Source organism: Teleopsis dalmanni, chromosome X (assembly GCF_002237135.1).
Source record: "Teleopsis dalmanni isolate 2A chromosome X, ASM223713v2, whole genome shotgun sequence".
NCBI classification, from domain to species: domain Eukaryota; kingdom Metazoa; phylum Arthropoda; class Insecta; order Diptera; family Diopsidae; genus Teleopsis; species Teleopsis dalmanni.
The window spans coordinates 54865376-54892331 of NC_051848.1; the positions used below are offsets into that span (position 1 = coordinate 54865376).

Sequence of the window (26956 nt, forward strand, 5' to 3'; positions counted from 1 at the left end):
ATATTTTTTAATTATAGTTTTTAAGATTGAAAAGAGGAAAGTAAAGCCCCTGTAACAACGCCAATTTTTTTTTTACAACAAAAATTCATTTTATATTATTTTATTTAATTGAATATTTGGCTGACCATACAGCTGTTTCGAGTATTGCCAAATATTCATCAGCAGTGGTCTTGGAAATAATTCTTGTCTTTAATTATACGTAAATAATTATTTTTGAGACTGCAAGTACCAGGAATCGAACTCGGGTCCTGCCAAATGTGAAGCTCAGAATCAGCGCCCCTTAACTAACTGACCCAAAGCTAGTCAGTTGGTTAATTGATTTAGTAAATAATTTTTTTATTTTTAATTTATATATGCAATTCAATGTTTATATAGTTTAATTTAATTGTGTTATTGAGTAAAACACGTTGACTGAAAGTTGACCTATTTAGTGGACTTACATCAGAAACTCACTATGGGCTGACATTTCGGAAAAGAAAATTTTATTAGCAAATTTATTGGTAACTGAACTTTTTATGTTTGCCGTATTTTGATCACATCACAATGATAGACTAATAGACCGATAAGTAAAGTAGCAATAATGGCAATGACGACAAAGCATGCAAAATAATTGCCAACGAACTTTACACGAAACGTCAAATTTGTAGGCAATCCATCAGATACATTTTGTTACCTTGTCGTAATAAAAATTACGTGCATACGAGTTTTTTATGAATGAAACTTGTTTTTTTTTAAATTTTATTTTTTATTTTACGTAAGTTAAATTATAGAACAAATTAATGTTAATTAAATTGTTTTCTACATTATTAAATTATGCGCATTTTTTCTGTTTCTTTATTTCAGAAATGAAAATTCTGAAACCTTAACATATGAAATTCAAATCAAGTAACGGAAGAATAGTAATTTGAATTGCTAAATAAAGATTTGCAATACGAAAACGAAAGCAGAATCAATTGAACCCAAACTAAGTTATAAAATGGAGGCTACAAAACCACAAATAACCGAAGTATCCTCAGCTTCAGTCGTTTATATTGAAAAGCCTCAACCAAATAAACAATTCATGATCTCGAAAACTGATGGATGTGAACTGAAAAGTATAGATTTTGAAACAATAATCACAGAACCAAATGCGCCCCGAAAAATGGGCCTCTCACGCAGTCAGGATGATGATGAAAATAGTAAACATAAATCGCACGCTTACGAATTTGGCAGCATCTCACCAACGCCACAAAGTCAGGCAAGCGTTAGTTTGGTTGGTGCTAATCGGGCTATACAATTTCGTAAGAGTCACACTTGCGGTAGCCTTTTTGCTAAGTGTAAATGCAGCGGTAATGATTTTGCTCCGTCGTCACCAATGTACACAACCGCCTTTTCGTTGAGCACACAACAGCCACCGAACTACACAGTTGTGGAACAGAACAACGCTGTTATCAATGCTTTGTGCTCGCATGGAGATACAACAACAACACCTCCAAGCAGCACTCGTTTCAGTACCGCGTGTACACACACCACTCAAGCAAAATTGCAAAGTACATTGAGGCTCTCACGCAACGAGAGCGGCAACGTTACACTCGATTTTAGTAGCGCCAGTAGTGTCGCAAGTACTAACGTTACTGCTTCTCCACACAAAAATATTAGCAAAGAAACTAGTCAAATAGTAGCTAAGCAAGCGAAAACAACAGCGAGCGGCACCGAAAAAGAAACAAAGTTATCGGAAATTTCTCCACTAGCACCGCTCATCTCACTAGTCGCAAATAGCACGTCAACTGCAAGTAACACGCAAACACCCAAAGTTACTCCTACGTCGCGTAAAAGTGAACGCAAACCGTTATTTCAGTCGTATTCGCATCCTGACACAGACTTTATATTTACGGAGGCAAACAAGAAACCCTCGAAAGAATCTCTACATGGACACGGTGACGCGGTTATTAAAACGCGCGGCGGTAAAGTTGAAATTAAACATCAAAAACGTTCCTCATCCCCAAATATAGGACAGTACCAGATTTTAGATGTTGCCGTACATCCTGATATTCTAGTTAAAATTTCCCCAAAACATTCACCCGTTCAATCGGTCGATGATCGCCGAAAGAAATCACCATTTAGCGCACGTACCACACAACAGCGTCGTCAGCTATTAACACGTTCCCATGAAATTGAATCTGGTGGCTCTACTTCAGAATCTGAATACTCCTTTGAAACTAAACTCATAACAGCAGCAGAAGAATCTCTGAACAGAAACGTAGCAAGTAGAAAATTGCAACGATCTTCGGCTAGTGCTCCTATACCTACCAACATAACTAAACCCAAGCCATTTAGCTTTGCTTCAGTTGACGGTGTTATACCAAGAATTGAATACAATTGTGAGAGTCTTATAGTCCCAGATTTAACTCAGAGCATAGCAGCAACAGCACAAAAAGTTCCTACGCAGAAGACATTAAGCACTGCTTTAAGTCTTCAATCTCCTACTGCTGCCTCAAAACCAAAACCAGTCACTGCTCTAACATTTGATATTGGCAATGGCACAACTGCCAATTATACTACAGACTTGAACTTGAATGCCGCACAGAAATATTTCGCAGAAAGTGGAATATTGGGACCAATTCCTGCTAGCGATGTCCAGACCAGAAAAACTTCAAAAGTACTGAAGGAAACTAGCGATGTCATAGAACAAGTAAGTTATTTAATATTTTTTAATTACTTTATTTCATTTCATTTTTATGTTCAACTGATCCAATAAAAGGTTAGATAAAAAGTGCTAGGTATTCTATAATAAAATAAACACACATTATATATACCTATATAGCTTAAAAATGGGAAAATGGCAAATATTGACTAAACGATTCAATGTGTTTAACTAAAAGTACTGTAAATATGTTTATAAAATTTAATTACTAAAATATCTTACATATTTCAATGTAATAAATAATATATTTTTATATAAATAAATAAAGATTACATTATCTCATACCTCCAGCTCAAAAATTACCCGGATTTTGTAAATAAAACACACAAATTTAAATTTTATTCCAAATTTATTTTATCTCCTTCAAAATATGCTCCTTCTGAAGCGATACACATATGCCAACCCTTAACCCAATCTTCCATACACTGTTTGTAGCCCGTGCAGTTATGGCTTTTAGCTCCTTCGGCGAATTCTCTTTAACCAATTCAATCGACTCAAAACGCTTACAACGAAGGAGCAATTTGAGTTTCGGGGACAAGAAAAAGTCGCACGGCGCCAGATCTGGCGAATATAGTGCCTGAGCGATGACAGTGGTGCCGTGTTTGAGTGTTTCGTCAAAAAATCGCGTACAACAAGAATTTTTCATCGCTAAATGCACTTGAGGTAGTCTCATTTTAATAGCTGCTATAAACAAACTAATTGACAGATGGCGCCATATGTCAAGAAAGGGTGTACCAACATAACAAAAAAAAAATTTTGAAAACGGTCCATTACTTAAGGAGTAGTTAACAAACAACAAAATCCGGATACTTTTTGAGCAGAAGGTATTATCTCTATTTACTGTAATATTTCCTAAATACATTGAAGTTTTCAAAATAGGTATATCCATTTATCCATTTGTCATACCCGAAAATAGTATATTATATTCTATGTATAATTTTAATACATTTCTCTCATTTAATAAATGGAATATATATCATAATATATAGAATATATATTAGATATATTATGTACTTTCTGGAAGATCGCTAAGATAAAAGATTTGTTATTTTTTCTGAAGACAAAACTTCATTATGATAGTTATATTTTTAATTGGTATTAATATTTGTATGAAGCAATTGTATACTAGGCATTAAACACATTTTTTTAATAAACATTAAAGATGTTAAGAGCAGCTTAAAGTTCCGGTATCAATAGAACCTTCCAACTAGACTGTGGATGCAAAATATTTTTTTTCAAAACCATTCAATGGTTTTCTGAATTTAATTAAATAAATTAATTTTTTAAGGATTAACCATTGAATCAAATCGTATTGAAATGGACAATATTAAGATTCGTCAATGATTGGATTTACTATCAATAATAATTATAACTTTTATTATATTTTCAGCATTTTTTTGCTGAAAGTTATTTTTAAATAACTTCGTATTATTGCAATTACGATATAATTCGCAATCCATTTATAACATAACCTTAAAGTCAATTATCAATAAAAAATAACATTTTTTTGTTATGAACCTATTTTTTAGCCCAAGTATTATATAAATTAATTTTTAAACTTGCAGTTCAGTTTTTATTTAATTCACATAGAGACCGATATGTCGAGTTACTTGTTTTAATATACATATATATTATAAATGATCATACCCCTACACCCTGAATTTTATTTTGCGGCTATATGTTAACACTTTGATAAACTATCCATTGTCTATCCCTTAAATGGACTACCCAGACATATATTGTCATATAAAACTGAAAAACTTAAAACTTTTTGAAATTTCACTCAATCTAAACATCATTTTAAAAAATGTCTAGAATAGGGTTTCTCAAACTAATATAGAACGCTTCGCTCATCTTACTAATACCCGCGGGAAAAGTTATTAGATGAAATATTTAGTTTTCTGGCATGATTTTATGATTAATCATAAATCAGTAAAATCAGTATATGACTAATATCTCTACGTGATATCTCAATAACATCGATACATTTTTCTTTACTTATATACAGATGTCTGCTTTTCGTTTATACGTTCCATCTGGTATTGAACTGTTTTAATACCGCTTTACGTTGGTGACACATTCACTTTCCAATTCCAATCTCTAAGATCGAGAGCTCATAAAAGAGAAATGCGTCAACATTTTGTTCAGAACCATATGGTTGCCAAAAACCGTTTTAGAAGTTATTTCAATGGAACTTATATACATAAAAGCACCTTGACTATTCAATGATATAAATATATTCCCAAAAGTAATGTCCACTTCAAAGAAAACTATAGATTCATTAAAAGCAAAAATTTTCACAACAATTGGGAAGTCTACGAAACTTGCATGTATCTAGTTTTTCACACAAAACTCCAGCACCTATTTCTTTATGGAAACTATCTTGATGAGAATTTAGTAATAAATTTTTTGTTGAACTTGAAAATGTCGGAGATACTTTTAATCAGTTTTTTTTTTGAAAAAAATATTGAATAAACTTAAAGTAGTGCCTTGAAATGTTAGGGAATCACAACGCTGAACAGTATATTCGATTCAAAGGTCTGGATCAAGCTATTCGGAGATATTCGAACAATTCAAAATGAAAGACTCTTCATTCAATATTGGTGTTTGAACATATAAACAAACAGGAGTTACTTCTAAACTGGTGACAATAGAATAAATGCTCCGCTTATACTGTAGCATTAGTTTTAATAATATACGTATATATAAAACGAAGATAGTTTTATTAGCACTCTGGCTATCCACCGCGATGTTGATTTTCCCGTCATTAAATTTAAAACTTTCTGTAAAATAACAGGCTTTCCAGATCACGAACTCTTTTGTTAAATGCTAATGTAGAAATGCATAGAAGGTTGAGGTCAAGAATGTTAAAACAATAAACTCTATTTCTTTCTATATCGGACTTTTTTTAAAGTTTATGTCCACAAATTTCTATCTTATCCTGTATTGAAAATCGGCCTATTTTACAATCTTCTCATGTCATTACATGTTCTTATTAAATTCTAAACGAGGCACTTATACTCTAATTCTATATTCATACCCAATATGTGTTTTTTTGTATAAATAATTATAATAGATATTAAGTATAATGTTTTAATATTTCATATAGTATATTTAGTTTAATTTATTTAATTCTTAATATTAACACACGAAATAGTAATTTCCACTTAGTTTAAGTAAAATAGCTTAATTTAATCATATTCTTTTAATGACAGCAATTAAAAGTATTTATCTAATGAATGAGGAATAAATTTCAGATATCTTATCGTAGTCATTGTAAATGTAATACATTATCTAGGAGCAAAATGTAAAACAAAAACATATTAGATACAAGATATTAATAAATGCCAGTTCACATTTAGTTAAATTCATGAAAAATTGTTTGTTAACCACTTCACTCAATACTCTAATATTTTTTATTAAATTAATTCATTTATTTAAACACCGAATATAAGTTCTATAGTTTTAATAGAGTTCTAAAATATTGAACAACAATATTTTTTACTTTAACTAAAATTAATATTCAGAAAGTACAAGTGGTAAACAGTCTAAAACTTAATAAACTGATTGTTCTATATTGTAATCCTCAATTTCTCAAACTAACTAAGAAACTTTAAGATTTATCGAGTAAAGTTTATAAGTATTTAACCCTGTATTCAATTTCAAATAACTATTTATTCAGATGTTTTTAAAATTGTTGAAGCAGCAAAATTTTAATTACATGAGACTAGCAATTTATTTATAATTCTTAAAAGTATTAATTTATACCACAATTCGCTCTCCCTCTACCTTATTCAATACATCCGAAAAAAAGACATTTTAAACTTTATAAATAAACATATGGAAGACGAATAGACTATGGAATGGTCAGTGTACAACCACCACTACAAGTCGCTCAATACCAGTGGATTAAAAGCAATATACACACAATCATCGTCAACACCTTTTGAGTGGCGATCAGTCATCAAACTATCAATTTTCTAATAGCACACCATTCATAGATCATATACTTAACGATTGCCCTTCTTTTAATTCCATTCGTAGTAATATCTTTCCAAACATCTTACCCACCAACCTATTAAAAGCAAATACTGTTAAAGACATACTTTTGATATATAAATACCTATGTTAATGTCTGTATTCTAGGCAATAAAATTTAATTTCTTATATCCGAGCTTAAGGCCCTGACAGCTAGCGCTCGTTTTTCCTATCTTAGTTATAAGATTTTATATTTTATGATTAATTATAATAAGTAAATAAAAAAATAATTAATTAAAAAAAAATTTGGAAATGTAAATCTTTATTTATAAAGATTTTATTAGTGACATTTAGATCTTTATTGGTAAAAAGAGTCTAACTTTGCTTAACTTTAAAAAGTATTTCTATTATATATGTATGTTGTTCTAATAGCTGTTGAAATATAATTATTTCCATGATATAGTATTATATAAAATCATTTATGCCGTCACGTTTTAATGCGTAATGCTAATGTATTGAATAAAATTGGGTTTTGTCTTATCGGTTACTTACTTGATCATTACACGTTTACCCAACAACGCCAAGTTATCTCGATCAACGGTTTGTTCATATCAATTGGTAATACCGAGTGCCTGCACATCCTTTGTCGCCGAGTTCTTCCATCGAACATATGGACGTCCTCTACCACGTTTCGTAGCAGCGCTTATTGCATCAAATGTCGTTCTAATCAAAGCAATTTCATTTATTCACTGTTCATGACCTACAAAAAGATATACATCAATTAGTCTTTATTTAAACTTCACCAAAGTCTGAAACCACAATTACAAGGTTTCAGTTTTCACACAGTACGTTTGACAAACCGTCACTGTTGTGCAAGTCCCAATTTTGCCTGAGCAAATCGTTAGTTAACATTAGCATGGGTTTCTCTGTATTACGTTCCTGGATTAGATTCTATATACAAGAATAAATAATATAGTAAAATCATGTCATAAATAATGTCTCCATAAAAGAGTAGTATAGAAATTTAAAAATTATATGTAACTTTAACTATCTATTCAATCATCCTACCGCTAATAATTTCGATCTAATATAATACAGCAAGTGATTTCATTAATGCACTTTCACAGCAAATGAACAAAACTTCAAGTTCGAACACTTAAGTCATGTACGGCTTTGGGTCAGTTTGCTAATGAACACTAGCTCTGAGCTTCAAAATTGCTAGGGTAAGAGTACAACCCTTGTTAAATGCAGATTCAAAAAATTTTTACCAATAATTAAATTATAGAAATTCCCAAAAGACCACTTATAAAGGGTAATACTCGAAACTCAATTAGTTAAAAATAATAAAATTTTGCTGTTGTTATTTACATCTCTTCGAATCCACTCTAAATCTTCACAGGTAATGTTTTGAAAACGTTCGGTCGATAATTAATGTAGTTAGTGACATCGCTCTAATCGTTGGGTTTGCATACATCCCAAGATACTTCGCAAATAGGTACATCATACGTTTAATTCCTCAAACACTTAACCATCGGCAACTGTAGTCTTAATCATTTTAATATTTTAATTATCGAAAGGCCAGACGATTATCATTTAGTCATATCAGTCAAATAATTTTGTAGAAATGAGAAGTTATGCGTCTTAGTTTTGCAACGTCCAATTTCAGATCTGGTTTTTAGATCTGTAGATAGCTGTAGTACCTTTTGCTATATGTCGAAGTGTTGCATTCTATTAATATTAACCACGATCCATATTTCAACTTTTATATAATAATAAATTATTTTGCTTCTAGAACTTTTAAATCTTTCATTAATATTGTACTGATAAAAAATCTATTTTAATTACGGAATCATGCAATTTAAATTTAATTAAAAGTTTCTGAATATTTTGTTTCAAACTTCATTAAATATTTAATAAATTTTTTTAATTACATATCCGAAAGTATTAAAAAATATTTTGTCATAAACTTTTAATTAGAAAATCGGTTGCCATTATTATATATATTCATGTCACTATTTCAGTCAGTCACAAAACAGATATACCACTGAGAAGACGGAAAATTACCGTATTACGTTAGGTAACTCAAATAACTCAAAACAATTTAATATTTTTCTTTATTCACAATAAAAATAATATAATCTACTAATATAATGATATAGTAATATATAATCTACTAATATCATTTTTTTTTTGTCTTCCTATAGATCAAATCATCGTTGAGTACATTAGGTTTACGTGGAAATAATAATAATCAAAATATAAACAATACTACAAACAGCAGACGTAAACTCTCCTTGTTGGATCCTCTACCAACGAGACAAACCACACCGCCACTAAAAAATTATCAAGAAGCACCTCTCAGTAATGTCAGTATGGCTACCTCAACTCCAATGACACTTTTTGTTCCAGTTGCAACAACAATGACGTCCTCAACAGCTCTGGATGATACAGTTACGGAGAGTGTGAGCAAGGATTTACATCTGAATTTAAACAAAAATGAGAGCAGCTTAGGTAATGATAGTATTGCAAATGCCAATGCCATGATAGAGGTTTTGGAGGAAAATATTATGGCTCTGAAAGAAGTTATAAAACGTAAGGATGCCGAAATGGTGGAATTACGAAGAGAAATTCATAAACTTAAGGTGAGTTCATGATAATTTGATATAATATACCCATTAAATTAGTTCGATATTGTCAGATTTGATTTATTCGTTATTGATGGGCAGAAATAATATTGTGCAAATTAGAATTTTGATAACTATATATGGAGCGTTAATCGTACACCCGAAAAATTGCTTCCACAACGAAACCAGAACATCCAAAAAAGTAGTATATTTTTTACTATCACAGTTCATCTACTTTCTTGCAAATGAAAATCTGAAACATTATATATTTAAAATACCTGTGATATTTGATCACATTTAAGGGGCCCATATCTCCTAGACCTATATTAAAGAGTACATTCTAATTATAATAATAAAAAATTTATAAGGACCAAAAGAACTTAAAGTAAGTTTTTTTTGTTAATACAAATGAATTTGTAAAAACCATTCGAGTCAAGAATATTTCGATTTATCCAGTTTTCGAATTATAAACGCTTTCGAAAAAAGATTCGAATTAGAAATTTTATTTTTTTTTTTTTCAATTTATCTAATGTAAGGGCCTTGTAGGCATCAGCAAACCTGCAGTTCGTGTACTTACTGGAGTATTAGCGGGACACTGTGCCATTGCACTTATGCTCCAACGGTGGCGAGTCCAACAAGTGAATTATGCAGGAGTTGCCTAGATGAAGAGGAAGTAGAATTTATCAACCACTTTCTATATCTCTGTTCAGGACTGCAGACAAGACGACTTCAATGTCTTATCGGATCTCCTCAACTTCATCTGGAAAACCGAATGGTTTTACAAAGATAACAAAGATTAGCAACTCATCTCTCCTCGCAAAATTTTTGAGGGCATCACAATGGGCAATATAAGCCTCCGAGTGGACGTGCTGACTACTGTCCACCTAACCTAACCTATCTAATGGAAAATAAAAATAAATATTAATTTATTTTTATATTTTTTAACATTTATTTCATAAGGAATACTAAAATTGATGCGAGTAATGAAAAGTTTATAATTCGAAGTGTAGTAAGGAGTAGGCGCATTCAAGCAGTGAAGGGAACGAAGAATTATCACAAGATTTTGTTTTCTCCAGAACTTAAAACTAACATATATAAAGTATATTTTGTTTGAAATGACTTTTTATTTTAAATAGTTTTTATTATAATCAAGACTAATTTAAAAAAAAAAAACATACTGAATTATTTATTTTTCACTCCTTTGCAGCAGAAGCAAAACTTATTATCAAAACAAAACAAAGCAAAAGATTTACAATTTGTATCTCTGGTATCAATTGTATCTAAACACGCGCATAAAGATGTATCTAAGTTTAAGCATATTTTTTATTTATTTATTTATTTGTTTGTTTGTTTGTTTGTTTTTATGTATGTGTAATAATAACAATTTGCTTTGATGTGATCATTGAAATAGCAAACTTTTTAAAGTTTGTCTACTTAATAGCACAGCAATTTTGCTGTCTGTTTCCACATTTACACATACTCGTATGTATGCACATATAAATTTATTTACATTTAAATAGCAACATTTTATTTAATTATTCTATTAACACTTTTTGCCACTCGCAAGCGAAAAAAGATACTTTACACAATGCCATTAGCTACAGATACATTTTTTTATATCTAAACACACAGCAAAGTGTAAATATGCCCTGCAGAGAGCATATGTCGTGATACAATTAAATTTTGTATATATTATTTTTATTATTTTTTTTTTTTACTTATAATTAAATTTAATTGAAACGATAAAATTCAATCAGTACAAATGCAGAAAATTTAAATATTATATTAAATATATACGAACTATTGACATAACAATACCTCTATGTACATATGTATATATATTGCAATACTCTTTATTTAATAACACAAACATATACCATATATAGTTTTCATTGGCATTACTTTAGAATCCTTAAATAAATCAAATAATAAGTTAATAAATATAAAAACTGTGGAAAACTCTTAAAGCTGGTTGTAGTAAGTCAAGCCGTCTGTTCATAATAGACAAGAACTCACTCAAGTAGACTCAACTCAAGTCTCTAGTGGATATTGGTGCAGATTTCTCAGTTTTATAAATAACAGCAATTCCTTATCCTAAGCCCAAGCCCACCAGAAGTACACTGCTCGCAGTAAATGAATCCCACATTAAAACATACGGCTGTAAACTTCTAACACTGAACTTGGGTCTGTGGAAAAATTTCGCCTGTTATTTCACCATCGCAGATGTATCAAAGTCAATACTAGGTGCCGACTTCCTTAAAAATTTTAACTTATTGGTTGACCTTGCTAACAAGCGAATTATTGATAACCGAACGAAGTTGCAGACGTTGTGAATTGCCGAAATTAGGCAACCGTATTGTAGATATTACCTTCTTATGGGCTCAGTTCATCAGTCAGGAGCTCATCAGTTCAGTCAGTTCAGTTCAGTCTGAGCTCATAAGGGGGTAATATCTACAATACGGTTAAGATATTGTGATTTCATCTATATAGGTTGCTATAACTTCATCTATATTACATTGTTAACTAAAAATTATAAATTTTAAATTATAAATAAAGAGAATAGTCGACAACGCGACACACTCTTTGCAACAGTTATGGTAGTTAGTTTTTATCCAGCATTCCTAAATGCAAAAATATTAAACTGTATATTCAGATTAATAAATTCAGATTAATAATCGTTCTAAATAATTAGATATTTGACAAAAAAACACAAAAAAGTGCTACATTACATCATTTTTTGTAGCAAATATAATATCGATTTTAAATCATCCACAATAAAATTTATTGCTTTGTTTGGCATTATCAATTTTAAACAGCATTATCTACATACATTTGTATATCCCGAATTAGTAGTCTAATAATAATTTAGGTTACTACTCTATTAGCACTTAGTCTTTGACAACTTGACAATTCTAATAAGTATTCTGAAATGTAACAAAACTGCTTGATAGTTCTTTGTATGAACTAGTCGTAGTCAAATGAAACATGTATTTATATTATTGTACATATTGTGTTTCAAATAATAAAAAAAAAAAAAAAAATTATCTACATACATATATCAATGCAGTATTGTCAAGTAAATTCCACATTGTTGTAAACTAATATACAATAGAATATATCTTTCTGAGAGTAATAATGTAGTATATATACTAAATAAAGTTTCAAAAAAATCCAAAATAAAAAGCACGAGTATGTTACACGACGATCCGAACCGAGAAAATAACAGTTTCTAAGGAAGCAGCAAGTATCATTGTATCATTGTATAGAAACCTATTCAGTTTCACCAATCGTTGATTGTACCGAGTAGCTATATGTGGAAGATATCGAAGACTACGGCCTACCTGTAGAATGGAAAATAAAAACAAGTACCACAATCTAATAATTATTCTTATATATAGTTGAAAATAACCCATCAACTATATGCAGTTGAATAGCGATAAATCGAAACCCTCAATAATTCGTTACAAACTGCTCATTCCTTTGAAAAAAAAATTCGTGCATTCGTAAAATTTCCACATATTTCGGTCCTCTCGTTAATTCGTATATTATTTGAAATTAATTGAACACTAAACCTCTTATAATTCGTAATACAGAACAAAAAACCTGTCTGCAAATTCAATGTCTTTCAAGAACCTTCACAACTTTCCAATATATTACCGACACAATAAAAAGGCGTGGATGACATTGGACCTATTTAAAGAATGACTTCAGATGCTGAATTATAGCATGAAAACTCAAAATCGAAAGATACTGTTATTTATGGACAATTGTACAACGCCTAATAGGTCCCCTAAACTAAGTCACGTCAAAATATTGTTTCTGTTGTCTATATTGCTCTACAACATTATTAAAAACCAGGTCGAGAAACAAATTCAAAATTTAAAATTATTTTTATATACGATTAAAACTTAAATTTATATACTCGATATTCAAATTTAAAAATTAATATATATATATCTATGCGGAAGTAGAATATGATTAACTTTAAACTTTAAATCTTTTTACAACACTTATTTTGGTCAACTCATAGACGGATTAATGTATAATATATATATAATTAATAATGGTAGTGTATTACCGTTATTAATTATATAAATTAATTACGGTTATAAATTAGTACAAACTAATTTTGAATGATTCGAAGAGTGAAACAAAACAACAACAACAGGTGACTTCATTGTATCATTGATAAAAAATAATTTCTGGAATTTCGTTGCTAGAAGCACTCTAGCAAGACTCTAAATCCTTAAGATCAAATTTTCTATTGTTTTTTTTTTGAATCATTTGAAGCAGTGCTGCGCAAATAGTGAGCTCAATGTTGGTTCCGAGGTTGAAATCAATAGGGGCTTGTGCGCATAGATCAAAGATTGTTAGTACTCTATAGCATTGGGCCCAATCCCAGATCACACATTCATGCCTTCATAAATTTATACAAATTTAATTTATGATTCATTATACCCGTATATACAATATAATAATGTTTTATCAATTGAGGTTAATTATTCATTACATCCTATTAAAATAGTTTGACTGTACATTATTCAGAGGGTAAGCACCTATTAGCAAACAACAAATTTGTGACTAATATTCCACTACGAGTATTAATGCTTTGAATATCTAAAAGGCAATACGATAGAAAAGACAATATGTGTTTTAATGTTTATCTAACTAATTATTAGCATAATTATTTTAAATATATGTTAGTCACTTTTTACTTTGCACTTCACTTGTTAAGTACTATACAGCGTTAAATATAAATTAGGCTAAGCATATAAAATTTTATCACTGAAAACGCCTTGACAATAAAAAGAAATAATTAAGTGATTTTTTTTTATTTGCCACTTAGTAACTTAATAGTAAAAAGAAGATAAATGACATTGAGCATTATTTACTTTAAATAATAAAAAAATATTATTCAGCATGAGTCCAGTTTCTGCAAGATAGATTTTTTTTTTTTTTTTTTTTTGTGAAATATCTGGCAATCATATGCAATTATCGATCAACAATCGTTAGCTCTAGTATCAGATCAGAACTGTTGAAACCATAAAATTCAATTGAAGAGAATCGATTTTAATTAAAAATTTAAACATTTCATCGCGTTTATAACTTTAATAAAAATGTTTGCAAGTTCAATGATTTTTTAATCAATTATAAATACTTTCACAGTAAATTCATTTGGGATGTTAGATACAATATAAGACTTATTAGTTATTATATATTATTCAAAATATAGACAGTTTTCTATAGTCTTGCCGACTTCTTGATATAAGTGTATATGTATTATCAGTAGCACTGTGCACGTGAACTTTCGATACATTATACCCAATATACCCAATACTATTTAGGGTCTATACTATTTTGAGTCCATACTATTTAGTATCTGATAAGGTTCATCCAACTAGCACAAATTTTTTTTTAAATAAAATTTCGGAATAAAAATTTAAGGATGAATTTGATTACTCTTAAGCGACTTGACAAAAAAATCATCTATTTGTTCATTTCACAGTTTCTTTATAGGTTTTATAAATTCTGCAGAAAGATCTATTCATTATCTATATTACCTTAATCTGGGTAGTATTTCTGTTTGGAATATTTTTTATATTTTATTGCATTGTTATTTCACTAAACTGGTAAAACTTTATACTACTGTTCAGTATTTCGGTGTATAAACTATTTTATGAGCTTAGCTTTGCTTTTTGACTCTTACCTCCTTGACATTAAAAATTTTATTTTTAATTTCTATTATATTTTTTTGTATTAAATTTTATAAGATTTTTAAAGTTCTTATAATTTTCTTTTTCATAAGGTTAAATTTTTATTACATATTTGAGATTATTGTTTTAAAAAAGTTATTGTGATATAAATTAATATATTTATAATAATTAATTTAATTTAATGCAAGTATTTAAAATTATTCCACAACAAAAAATTAAACATTATTGTTAATTTTTTAATTAGACGGATTCGAATAGCAAAAAAAGACAAGAACAAAAATTAAAGTCATTTACTGAAATTTGTGTGACTTTACAACGTTGTTTCGAGTATTGCCATGTACTCAGTCGCAATACTTTTTGTTCTTGTCTTTTCTTTGCTATTCAAATCCATCAAAACTTTATTTATTTTGAAGTGAGTTATTTTTTCAAATCAATCATCTCAAAAACTAATATCCGAAATCCAAACAGCATTGAACTCGTTGATATCTGAAAGAAACAAAATGAAAATATATTCATGTTTGATCATTTCGTGCAGATGTGATAAAACTTATAAAAAAAAAAAACAAATTTTGAAATTGATTTAGTTAATTTGTCACATTTTTCACTTTAGTCGAACAAATAATAACAATTCAGTTGAATTTGTTACACATATTTTTTGTATCTAAGATGCTAAATACGACTTTGTATCTGCTGTCTCATCGGAGCTCACGTGCCAGTGATCATGTGATGATATGTGGGTTACAAATTCTAAGTTTAATTCAGACTCAACAAGAAATTTATAACTGAGCAACAGAATACAATACATCGTGATAAAATAAATTATATCACATGCAAATATATAATTTATCAATAAAATGTTTACAGCATCTACAATTTGTACTTACCCTACATTTACAAAAAAAAAAAAAAACTGAAAAAAATTTATTTAAATATATTTATTTATAGATTTTAAAAATTATATTATATTAATCAGAGCTAAAAGCGAAACAACTAAATAAATATAAAAATAATTTCTATGAGAAATATCTCATTATTCAAAATATTGCCCATTAATAACTACAATTTTTTTCCGCCTTTCAACCAAAATACGTATATCGTCTGAAAAGAATTTTGAACTCGTTACATGACATTAGGTGTTCTAGCTATCCGTATAATCCATTATAACTTTGTTTTATCCATGTTTATTGTTTCATGGAAACTTCTTATAGAGGTTTTTCGAGCAGTAGTGAACTAAAAGAGCAAAAACACATTTTTACATTATTTAAATTAATTGAATATTTAGCTGACCATACAGCTGTTTCGAGTATTGCCAAAAACCCATCATCAGTGGTTTTTTGAAATAATTCTTGTACTTAATTATTTGTAAATAATTTTTTTTTTCGACTGCAAGTACCAGGAATCGAACTCGTGCCCTGCCAAATTTGAAGCTCAGAGTCAGTACTCCTTGACCAACTGACTCAAAGCCGTGCTTGACTTTTATGTTCGCACATTTTTCTGGGGTTTTGTTAATTTGCTGTGAAAGTCTTATTATAGAACTAAATCATAAACCAGCTGTAGAATAATTGAATAAATTAATTAATTATATTTTTATTTTTAATTATTAAATTTCAAAACTATTCTGTTTATAGAGATATTATTTCTTGTGTGATTTATTTATTCTTTCTTATGTATAGAACCTAATCTAGGAACATGATACTAAGAAACTCATGCTAATGTTACTCCAAGAGTCGCACGGGCGACTTCTTCTTATAAAATAAAATCTTGAAACTTACAAAAATCTATAAATTAATCCAATTAATATTAATAAAAGGATCTATTGACTTTTTTAAAAGTTATTCATTTGTGTAAATACTCCTTAATTTTATTTAATGAAATAGTAATAAAGTATACATAAATGAAGTATTTATGTAAATAGGTTTAACTGAAAACTTACTTACTTCTAGTATTTTAGAAGTTCTACTCCTTTAGAACTTCTAATACTTTAAAACTTCTAGTTCTTTAGAACTTCTAGTACTTTAGAACTTCTAGTACTTTAAAACTTCTAGTTCTTTAGAACTTCTAGTACTTTAGAACTTCTAGTACTTCAGAATTTCTCGTATTGCAAAAAATGTGGTACTAAGTATTATTTTTGTAAGGACGTTTAAACGTTAACATAACCTTATATCAACTCAAATAGTTCATCTTTAATTAAAGGACTTTTCAAGCCTCGGTTTTTAACGAATCAAAGTGTTTTAAAGATAATCATATTGAGACAAAGTGTGGGGTGACACAGACTCGTTTGAGTTGAATTTTTTAGAAACCAATTCATAATTCACAAAAAAATATTCAATGGAAGAACTTTTTGTTTAAAGAGAGTTAATATTTCTGTTACCCTGTTTTTGTGATTGTTTGATTTTTGTCTGAGTCAAGAAGACGATACCATGCATACTGCTTTTAACCAGTCTGCAATTAAGTATTCCTAAACGAACAACAAGAGCTTGCATAAGAAAGGATCTATACCCATATATACATTTATTAGTCCCTCATCTAATAAGTTTTGTACGTAGTAATGTTTTTGCTGTAATTTTAACTGAATTTGGTGCAATATACTAAGCACCTTGAAGCTGATTAGGGTATATTAGAATAAAAATAGTCTTTTAATATTGCAGTATTTTTCTGCACTGAGTCTAAGTCTCCACATTTGAGTTTATTAGTATTTCAACTGCTAAGTAAAATTTTTAACGGTGTTTTTTGTATTAAGCTGACTTGAACTTAATTCAAAATACGGAATGATCTCTTAAGATAATACTATTCTTGTCTACTGGATGCCAAAGTCCCCACATTCGTATATATTAATCTCTTAAGTTTTACTGAACTATTAATTTATACAAAAATTATACAAAAATCTGAATCGATTTGTTTTTTATCATTATTTGTTTCTAAGATATTCAATCATGTCAACTAAGTTACTCTACAAATAATTAAAAAAATTTTTTTATCTTTCTCTCAGAAAGCCTCTGGATTGGCAGTTATGACAAATTTCGTTTGTAACGTTTTTTTTGAATATTTTCAAGTTTTTTTGTTAAAATATTTTTATTTTTCAAATCTTCTAAAGGTAGGTCAAAAACTAAGAAAGCAGTTTGCTTTGAAATTGATAGACCTATATGAAAAAAATTGCTTGATCTTATCGATGTCTTCTCAACTATATTACAAACATCTGCACAAATATACCACTTCCTCTTCACTATATTTGTGAGAGATACAATATAAGCAATAATTATTAGTGCCAGTGGAACAGGTGACAATAAAAAGTGTAAATTTGATTATTTATTTTTGTGAATATCTCTCATCTCAAACACATTTAGTTTTTTATTTAACAAATTTGATGATGGTTAGTATGAGTATAACAAATCACATGTACACGATATAATTAAATATTAATTTTCACTTTTTTTTCCTACACAAGTACATCAAAAAAAAAAAAGAAACAAGTTCTAATTTTAAATGCATTCGGCTTGGAAGAGAGTATTTACCTTAAATGGGACTGAAGTAAATCACTTTTTATGTTCCTTAAAAATCAATCACAATATTAAATTCAATTTAAATCAAATTATTTAAAATAACATATAATAAATTAGATAATAAATGACTGATGACTTGACAAAACTTTCATTTTTGTGTCGTCTTCATGTCTGATATCTCTTATAAAAAATCAATTATTTCTAATGCAAATATACTTAATTCAACATACTTTCAATTTTCAACTCTATCTCTCTCTTTCTCTCTCGCTCTTATCCTCATATACCAGTGGAAAATAGAGCCTCCATCATCCATTCATATGAAAATCTCTTACTTGATTCTCGAAAGATATCATTGCACGAATCTCTTCCTTCTCTTAACTCTTCCTCAATTGTCTTCTTCCAAGTTTTACCTGGCGCTCTAGTGCGATGGCTGCCTTGAGAATTCTACCTCAGAGATTGGCGTGCAATGCTTCCATTGGATATGCGGAGATTTTGTGCTATCCAACGCCATTTGCGTCCACATGTCTCAACAGTAGAAGGTGATTGATTCATGACGTCCGATAGGTTGATACTTGTAATAGGATTGGACCACCATATTTTGACGTAGGCATTTGTTCACAAAAGTTAGCAGTATTGCATTAATATCTCTTGTTCTTTTCCTTATCTTACAAGCATAGAATATAACAGACTTTACGTTGAAGTGCGAAGTTTTGTGCGAGTGGAAAATTGGTTAGAACGCCACACAACACCCAACATACCAAATGCTGTCTTGGCTTTGGTCAAGCGAGAGTCAATGTCTTCGTTAACACCGCTATTAGTGGCAACTATGCTACCTAGATAATTGAATTTATCCACGCATTCCACGGGTTCCGTTTTTTATTTTAACAACTTTCGTAGAGGGTGAGCTATATCCTCCAGCCGGCGACTGCTGCATTTACTCAAAGTGCTTCAATATTTTCTTGTAAGTCTCTGATGCTATGACTGAGCAAACAAACATTCCACATCTTCCAGGTGCCTAAATGGATTCCACTGGATACCTTTGTTACATTTTAAGGACGTTCGCATCACTTCGTGCACCACGAGGATAAATAGAAGTGGTGATAATATACACCCTTGCTTCACTCCCGTGGCCACTTCAAATGTGTTTGATAGCAACCCGTTGTGCAAGACTCGAAAATAATTTATCCGGCTACTTGCCGCAAATTATCGCTTAGAACTATCACTCCTTACTTGAAAATTGATTATATTTAAATACAGTAAAAGAGTGTTTTTTTCAGTCAGCCAATGTTCTTTAAGTCTAGGAACCTTACTGACAACTAATAAGCATCAGTGCATTTGCTTTTACTTTTGTTAAATGAAGAGTTATCTTTCCAGTTCTTTTTTATTTGGTTCTACATAGATAGAGCTAAGTGAAAACAAAAATTTTCTCCAACAATATCAATATAAACGTGTTTTAGTGCAATATGTACCAAAACTTTCATTTTGTACATACTTTTGACTAGGACTAGGACTAAATTTGAGACAATTGAAATTACTTATCTCTTTTTTAATCTATATATCAAGTCGAATTTTTTCCCTATTTTTATATATTTTTAAATAATAATTATACTTCAACAAAAATTTTATCATTATTCTTAATTTCAGAGCGTCTTACAACAAACTACTAATTCACAAATCACTAATCCGGGACTTATGCGAACATCGACACTACCGTTGTCCAATAACTCATTCTATGGTTCAAAGCAATTAGATCTCGAGGCGGCAAATAGTAAAGGGTTTATTGATGGAGCCATTGTTGACAATTATCACGCAACTTGCACCGGAGCAACTACTGTGACCTGTGCACTGTCATCTGAAACGAATCAATCCGAAAACTTAAAGGGCCCTATCGGTGCAGTTAAGGAAGATAACGAAAATATAACTGCTGCCGGTGAGGATACAAAGTTAAAACGTTTACACTATTCTCAGACACCAGTGCTCAAGAAACAGGGTGTGTCCGGTGAAAGTTGTGAAATCTCAATGCAACAATCTATCAATATTCCAATTACAAAATATGAAAAGGACTTCAGGTATTTTATCCATTTTCTTTAACATTAATTATAACTTTTTTTTACTCAATATTTTCTAAACAATATTTTTTTCTTGTGAAATGCATGCGATAATTGGACTAAGAAATTTTTAATATTAACTACCTGATTGGAACAATTAAATTAATATCTATACGTTTTTATATAAAACAAGTAACATTATTAATTTTTATACTACAGGTCTAAGCAACTTATTAAGGAAGCAATCATGGACAATGATTTTCTGAAAAACATTGATGCTTCACAGGTGCGAGAACTCGTTGACTCAATGCAACCGCGAGAAGCGAAAAAAGGCGAATATATTATTCGTGAGGGAGCGGTCGGGGCACATTTATATGTGTCTGCTGAAGGCGAATTTGAAGTTATTAAAAATGGCAAGGTACTTGGTGTTATGGGACCTGGTAAAGCATTTGGTGAATTGGCTATATTATACAATTGTACACGCACCGCATCTATACGTGTTCTTACTGATGCGAGAGTCTGGGTTTTGGATCGGCGGGTCTTTCAGCATATAATGATGCGTACTGGTATACAACGCATTGAGAATAGCGTCAATTTTCTGAAATCAGTACCATTACTAAAGAATCTAAGTGAGGAAGTATTAGCAAAAATTGCAGATGTACTTGAAGTGGTCAGTAATAATGCAGTGTTTTACCTCTCTTATACCATTAATTTCATTTTTTATTGAATTCCCTTTAATAGGAATTTTATCCCGCTGGCACATATATAATACGACAAGGTGCCCGAGGTGACACTTTCTTCTTGATTTCACAAGGCTCAGTAAAGGTTACTCAAAAAATTTCACCAACAACAGATGAGAAAGAAATTCGAACACTTGAGAGGGGAGATTATTTTGGGGAACAAGCCCTCATTAACGAGGACAAGCGTACAGCAAATATAATTGCCATGCCTCCTGGCGTAGAGTGTTTGACATTAGATCGTGACTCGTTCACTCACTTAATTGGTGATCTAAGCGAACTTAAAGAAAAAAATTATGGCGATGAAAATCGAGCATTGTCCTTAAAATATGCGGAAGCAACCAAAGTAGTATTTGGTGCAAATGTAAAACAAGGTAAATATCTATATTACTTGCTAAAATAAAAAATTGATTGTCTTATTAATTTTCTTTGAACTCTTAATAGCCTTTCCTGATTTGAAGCTTTCTGACTTAGAAGTTGTTGCTACTCTCGGCATAGGTGGTTTTGGACGCGTTGAACTAGTGCGGACATATCATAAAAACCGAATGGATACATTTGCGCTTAAATGTTTAAAAAAAAGACATATTGTTGATACCAAACAAGAGGAGCACGTTTTCAGTGAGAGAACAATTATGCTTACTTGTGAATCACCTTTCATATGTCGTCTCTATCGTACATTCCGTGATGAAAGATATGTTTATATGTTATTAGAGGCTTGTATGGGTGGCGAAATTTGGACAATGCTGCGAGATAGAGGTCCATTCGAAGATAATGCAGCGCAATTTATTATTGGTTGCGTCTTACAAGCCTTCGAATATTTGCACTCACGTGGCATTATTTATCGAGACTTAAAGCCAGAAAATTTAATGCTTGATGAAAGTGGATACATTAAGTTGGTTAGTTTAATAAACATATAATAAAATATTTTCATATTATTATTAAGTAATGTATATGAAAGCAAAAGTTAATGCCAGCCATAGTGAGACCATTAACAACATTAAAATCTTTCCAACATTCAGTTTTAATATGCATTATATATATATTTGCTTATATGTATTCTATACAAATTAATGAGAACCGAATTCGATTTCTTAAGAGTAACGTAAAAGTAACATCTTCACTTATTTTTACAGCACGGATTTGAAGTATCGAATCCTGATAACGGAAACCGATGTTTGGTTAGGTCGCACAACGATAATAAAATATGGTGACATGCTGTCGGTCACTGTTTGATTAGGTCAGGACCTATAATATAATATATTCCAATTTTGAAACAATATGTGTTATTTCTTTATTGTTTAATTAGTTACAATATTTATACAATACGATATTGTATTAAGACACAACATTTGTTACTTTAAATACTTATTATTAATATTTGAATAATACAATATGTGTTATTAAAGATTGTTTGTTTAGGGTCAAACGATCTTCAATGTGATTTGTTTGCAGCATATTTCCGTTATGATAACGAGTCCTGATAATTTACATGTATCTCTTTTAACCATGCAATGTTGCTAGTCCATGCTTTCAGTTTTCATATAAAAGGCAGAATTTTAGACAGAATTGCCGGTCACGTCGATGTCCGCTTAAGAGAACATTTTTGTTAGTCTTAATAATGTATGATTAATCAATTTATATTACACATGGATTGTTCAAAGCAGACAACTGGTATTCCATACCAGTTAAGCAAGACTACATCATAACAGATATAGGTTTGGTGCGCAAGATCGCCTCTTCAACCTTAACTGAGCAAGAATTATGCATTATATTTATTCATATTTTTAATCATGTAATTCAAAGAATCTTGTAAATCGAAATATTGAACTTTTTAATATTATTAAATATTATTATTAGCATAAAATTATTATTATTTAACGCATTCTGTGATTCCATTTTAAGGTGGACTTTGGATTTGCTAAGTACATTGGAAACAGCAGCAAGACCTGGACATTTTGTGGCACTCCAGAATATGTAGCACCAGAAATTATCTTAAATAAAGGTCATGATCGCGCTGTAGATTATTGGGCACTAGGTATCTTAATACACGAACTTCTTAATGGAACGTGAGTAAATTAAAAAAATTATTATACATTATACATAATGTATATTGTTAATTTATTTTTTACACACTATTATAAACAAAGGGTATATTAAATTTTAAATTATTTATCAACACGTCAAGGAATAAATATTAAAATTACACAATATTTTGAACCCACATTGAGATCTCATTCATATGATAATATATATGTAATAATATTAATAAGAGCTGCCATAAATTCTCATTAGCATATCTTTTCATAGAGAGGATGTTTTTTTAGCAACATGAGAACTTAAAATGATAATACAAGACAGAAATATATTTGGAATGAAATTTTTTTTTATTATAATGTGATAGATAATTTCATGGCATTATTTTTTGAATATGATTTCCGATATATGTTATGAGCTACATGGTCCGTTCGATCAGTCCAATTGTTGACTATGAACATCCAATTCTTGACTAAAAAAAACTTCAAGAACTAAATCTAAAGTTCAATCAAATCAATTAAGTGGCTATTTGGACGACATTCTGTTATGTCAATCGAAAACAAGCTAATAGTGTAGAAGTAGGTGTTATGTCCACTTTGGGCCTACGAATCTTAACTCTGGCGTTGCACGTCTGAGTCAAATAGGCATTTGATACAACGATATCAAAACAATATCCTAAGATTAATTACCTATGCTCCATGGTGTGTCCGTAAAAGCAATCTTCATTGTGAATTACATGCTCCGATAGTTGTCGAAATAATCACGCTTCAGGCTGAAGGCACATAAAAAAAGACTTGAAGTTCACTGCAATACAGAAGCTTCATCACTTCTTTAAAGAGAGTGATGGTTTGTTAGAACCAAACCATCTAATTTAACTAATTAAATCATATATATAAACCATTATACTATCATATTGTAGATAAGGATTAATATCGACTATTTTAAGTTCCCGACGTAAAAGTATTACTAATTAGTTTTTGTTTTAACTAGGCGTTTGACCAGAAATGAGCTTCATCGCTAAACACAATTATTCGATAAAAGTTCTCTATGAACTTCGCAAACAGAACTTTAAAATCATGATCAGTGAGGTTAAAAATAAATAAAAAAAATATAATTTTAGTAAGAAAGCGTGCAACTTCGCAAGCAATCTTCGATAAATAACTTTTTCAAATATCTTCGATACACATCCTATGGATCTGACCTACAGCTGACCAAAAATTTTTTAATATCGAATTGCTAAAACACTGGTAATTCCTCTCAATAACTAATAGATCAAACAGTTAAGTCTGAAGAAGGATACATTATGTGCAGATTTATCCGGTTTAAAAATCATTATCACCTCAGTAGTTTTCCAATGAATTAGTATGTATCAAACCTGAAAGATGAACTGAATTTTTTTAGATTCTTCAATGCTAATGAGTAGCAGGTGTTGTGGTATTTCTGCAGTTTATGAAATCGAAACTAGAAGACTATTTTCACTCGAATTTTTCGTTTAATAATATGACATTCTAAAATAGGTCGAAGTTTTAGCAATTGACGGATAGATGAGCTCAATCTGTAATAAATAATAAATCGTTTGTTTAATTACACTCTCCATGTTTTTCAAATTGAAACATATCAGGGTTTTTTATCTTATTTTTTTTATAAAAAGATCAAAGTATAGAGAAGGTGTTATTGGGATACAATAAAAATGTCACATTCATTCTATTTACAAGCTTATTGTCACATCATATTTATACAATATATAAAAATAATTTTTTTCAATTCAATTGTGGTTTATATTTTTCAGTCCACCGTTTACCGCCAATGATCCAATGAAGACATATAATATTATCCTTAAAGGCATAGATATGATATCGTTTTCGAAGCATATGTCCCGTTCAGCTGTTATGCTCATTAAAAGACTATGCCGAGATGTTCCTGCTGAACGTTTGGGGTATCAAAAAGGCGGCATACAGGACATTAAAAAGCACAAGTACGACATATAATTTCTTACATCTTAAAATATTTACAATCTATATAATACTTAAATTTATGTCATTTCAATTACTCAGATGGTTCCTTGGTTTTGACTGGGACAGTTTAGGTAATCAGCGTTTAATACCACCATTTCGAAGAATTATTGCGCATCCAACAGATACAAGCTACTTCGATAAATTTGCCATTGATCCAAATGAACCGCCGGAAGAGAATTCAGGATGGGATGCTGATTTTTAAAATTTTAATTTATTATATTTAAAATATTTAGATATAGAATTTGTTTTATTGGTTAATTTTATCAATTAAATACAAATATTTGATTGTTTAAAAAAATGTGCTCAAATTTGTATTCACAGCTGGATTTAAACTAAAAGATAGAAGTATGTTTTTTTGATGTATATAAGTACGTCACAACTTAACCTATTAAAGCTTTGTAAAACAAAGTACTTTTTTAATGATTACACTTAGTTAAACAATATTATATGGTAGTTTAATATTGAAATCCATAATTATTTCAATTGTAATAATGAATGTGCCTTTTAAAGTATGAACTAAACTTTTTAAAATGATTATGTGTGGTATATATATATACTTTTAGGAAGAGTTTTTATCTAGGAACTTGCTCAATATTAAGTGCAATATAGTTTTGAGACATATTTTAACAATTATATTTTTGTTTATAATAAAATCAACTATTTACTAAATGTCAATATATTTTATATTATATTTTTATATTATTAAATGAACAAATAACTTAATATACTTGCAATGTCATCGCATTTACATATAAAATGTTCTAGTATGCGGTCTTAAAAATTATTATTAGAGTATCTAATGAAAAACTATTAACATTTGTTGTGTTATTTCCAAAATAAATATTTTAATCTTAATTTGAACTCTACTTACTTTTCTCACCTACTCACTCACTTATAAAAGCTTAATTACCATGATTAAAATTTTTTGCTACAAAAATCAGAACTTTCTTCGATTTTCCAGTTTTCTATAGTACAGATAAACCCAACAACAATATTTTGTTATAAATGGCTATAAAAGATTCTGTCAAACAAACAAATATAAGCCTAATTTTTTATAGTTCTCTAGAATAGGTTTAATAGGCGTACAGCTTATACATCCATATTTAATGTAACTCATTAAAACTCACTTTATTTTGTTAGAAAATTAACACTGTTCTATTTGAGTGCTGAAAATTTTGATAGTTTTCCATTCCATGAATAAAACTATTACGAAAAACCATTGTCCAGTAAATTGAGAAAAAAACATCTTTTAATTGGGTTAAACTTTTCGGATTTCTGAAAATATACTATGCCAATGTAGTTCTCTGTTTATTATTTTTATTTGCCTATTAACATAATAAATAAAATTACTTGTGTATTATTTAAAATCTCTTATTTTTTTGGAAATGTCACCTTTAGACTAAACGCACTCTACATCAATTTAATTTCAATAGATTTACATACCTTATGTACATACATTATTTTCTATTTAAATATTCGATTCCCTTTATCTCGAAACGTACTAGTCTCAGAACAACAACCGCAATTTCTACAAGCACCACTAAAGAAAACTTTTCCAAATACATTAAGAATTTTTGCAATACAAAAGACAATTAATGATACCGACGTCAATGACAGCCGCCT

The 26956-nt window shown here is 29.8% G+C and overlaps 1 protein-coding gene across 1 annotated transcript; it reads left to right on the forward strand.

The window, feature by feature from the left end:
* Positions 1–843: 843 nt before the first annotated feature.
* Positions 844–25765, forward strand: LOC119687511 (cGMP-dependent protein kinase, isozyme 1). Its single transcript, XM_038101845.1, has 9 exons — positions 844–2671; positions 8866–9303; positions 20144–20568; positions 20767–21217; positions 21289–21658; positions 21729–22180; positions 23187–23350; positions 25108–25293; positions 25373–25765. The coding sequence occupies exons 1-9, from the start codon at positions 977–979 to the stop codon at positions 25533–25535; spliced, it is 4344 nt and encodes a 1447-aa protein (XP_037957773.1). The 5' UTR covers positions 844–976; the 3' UTR covers positions 25536–25765.
* Positions 25766–26956: the final 1191 nt, after the last annotated feature.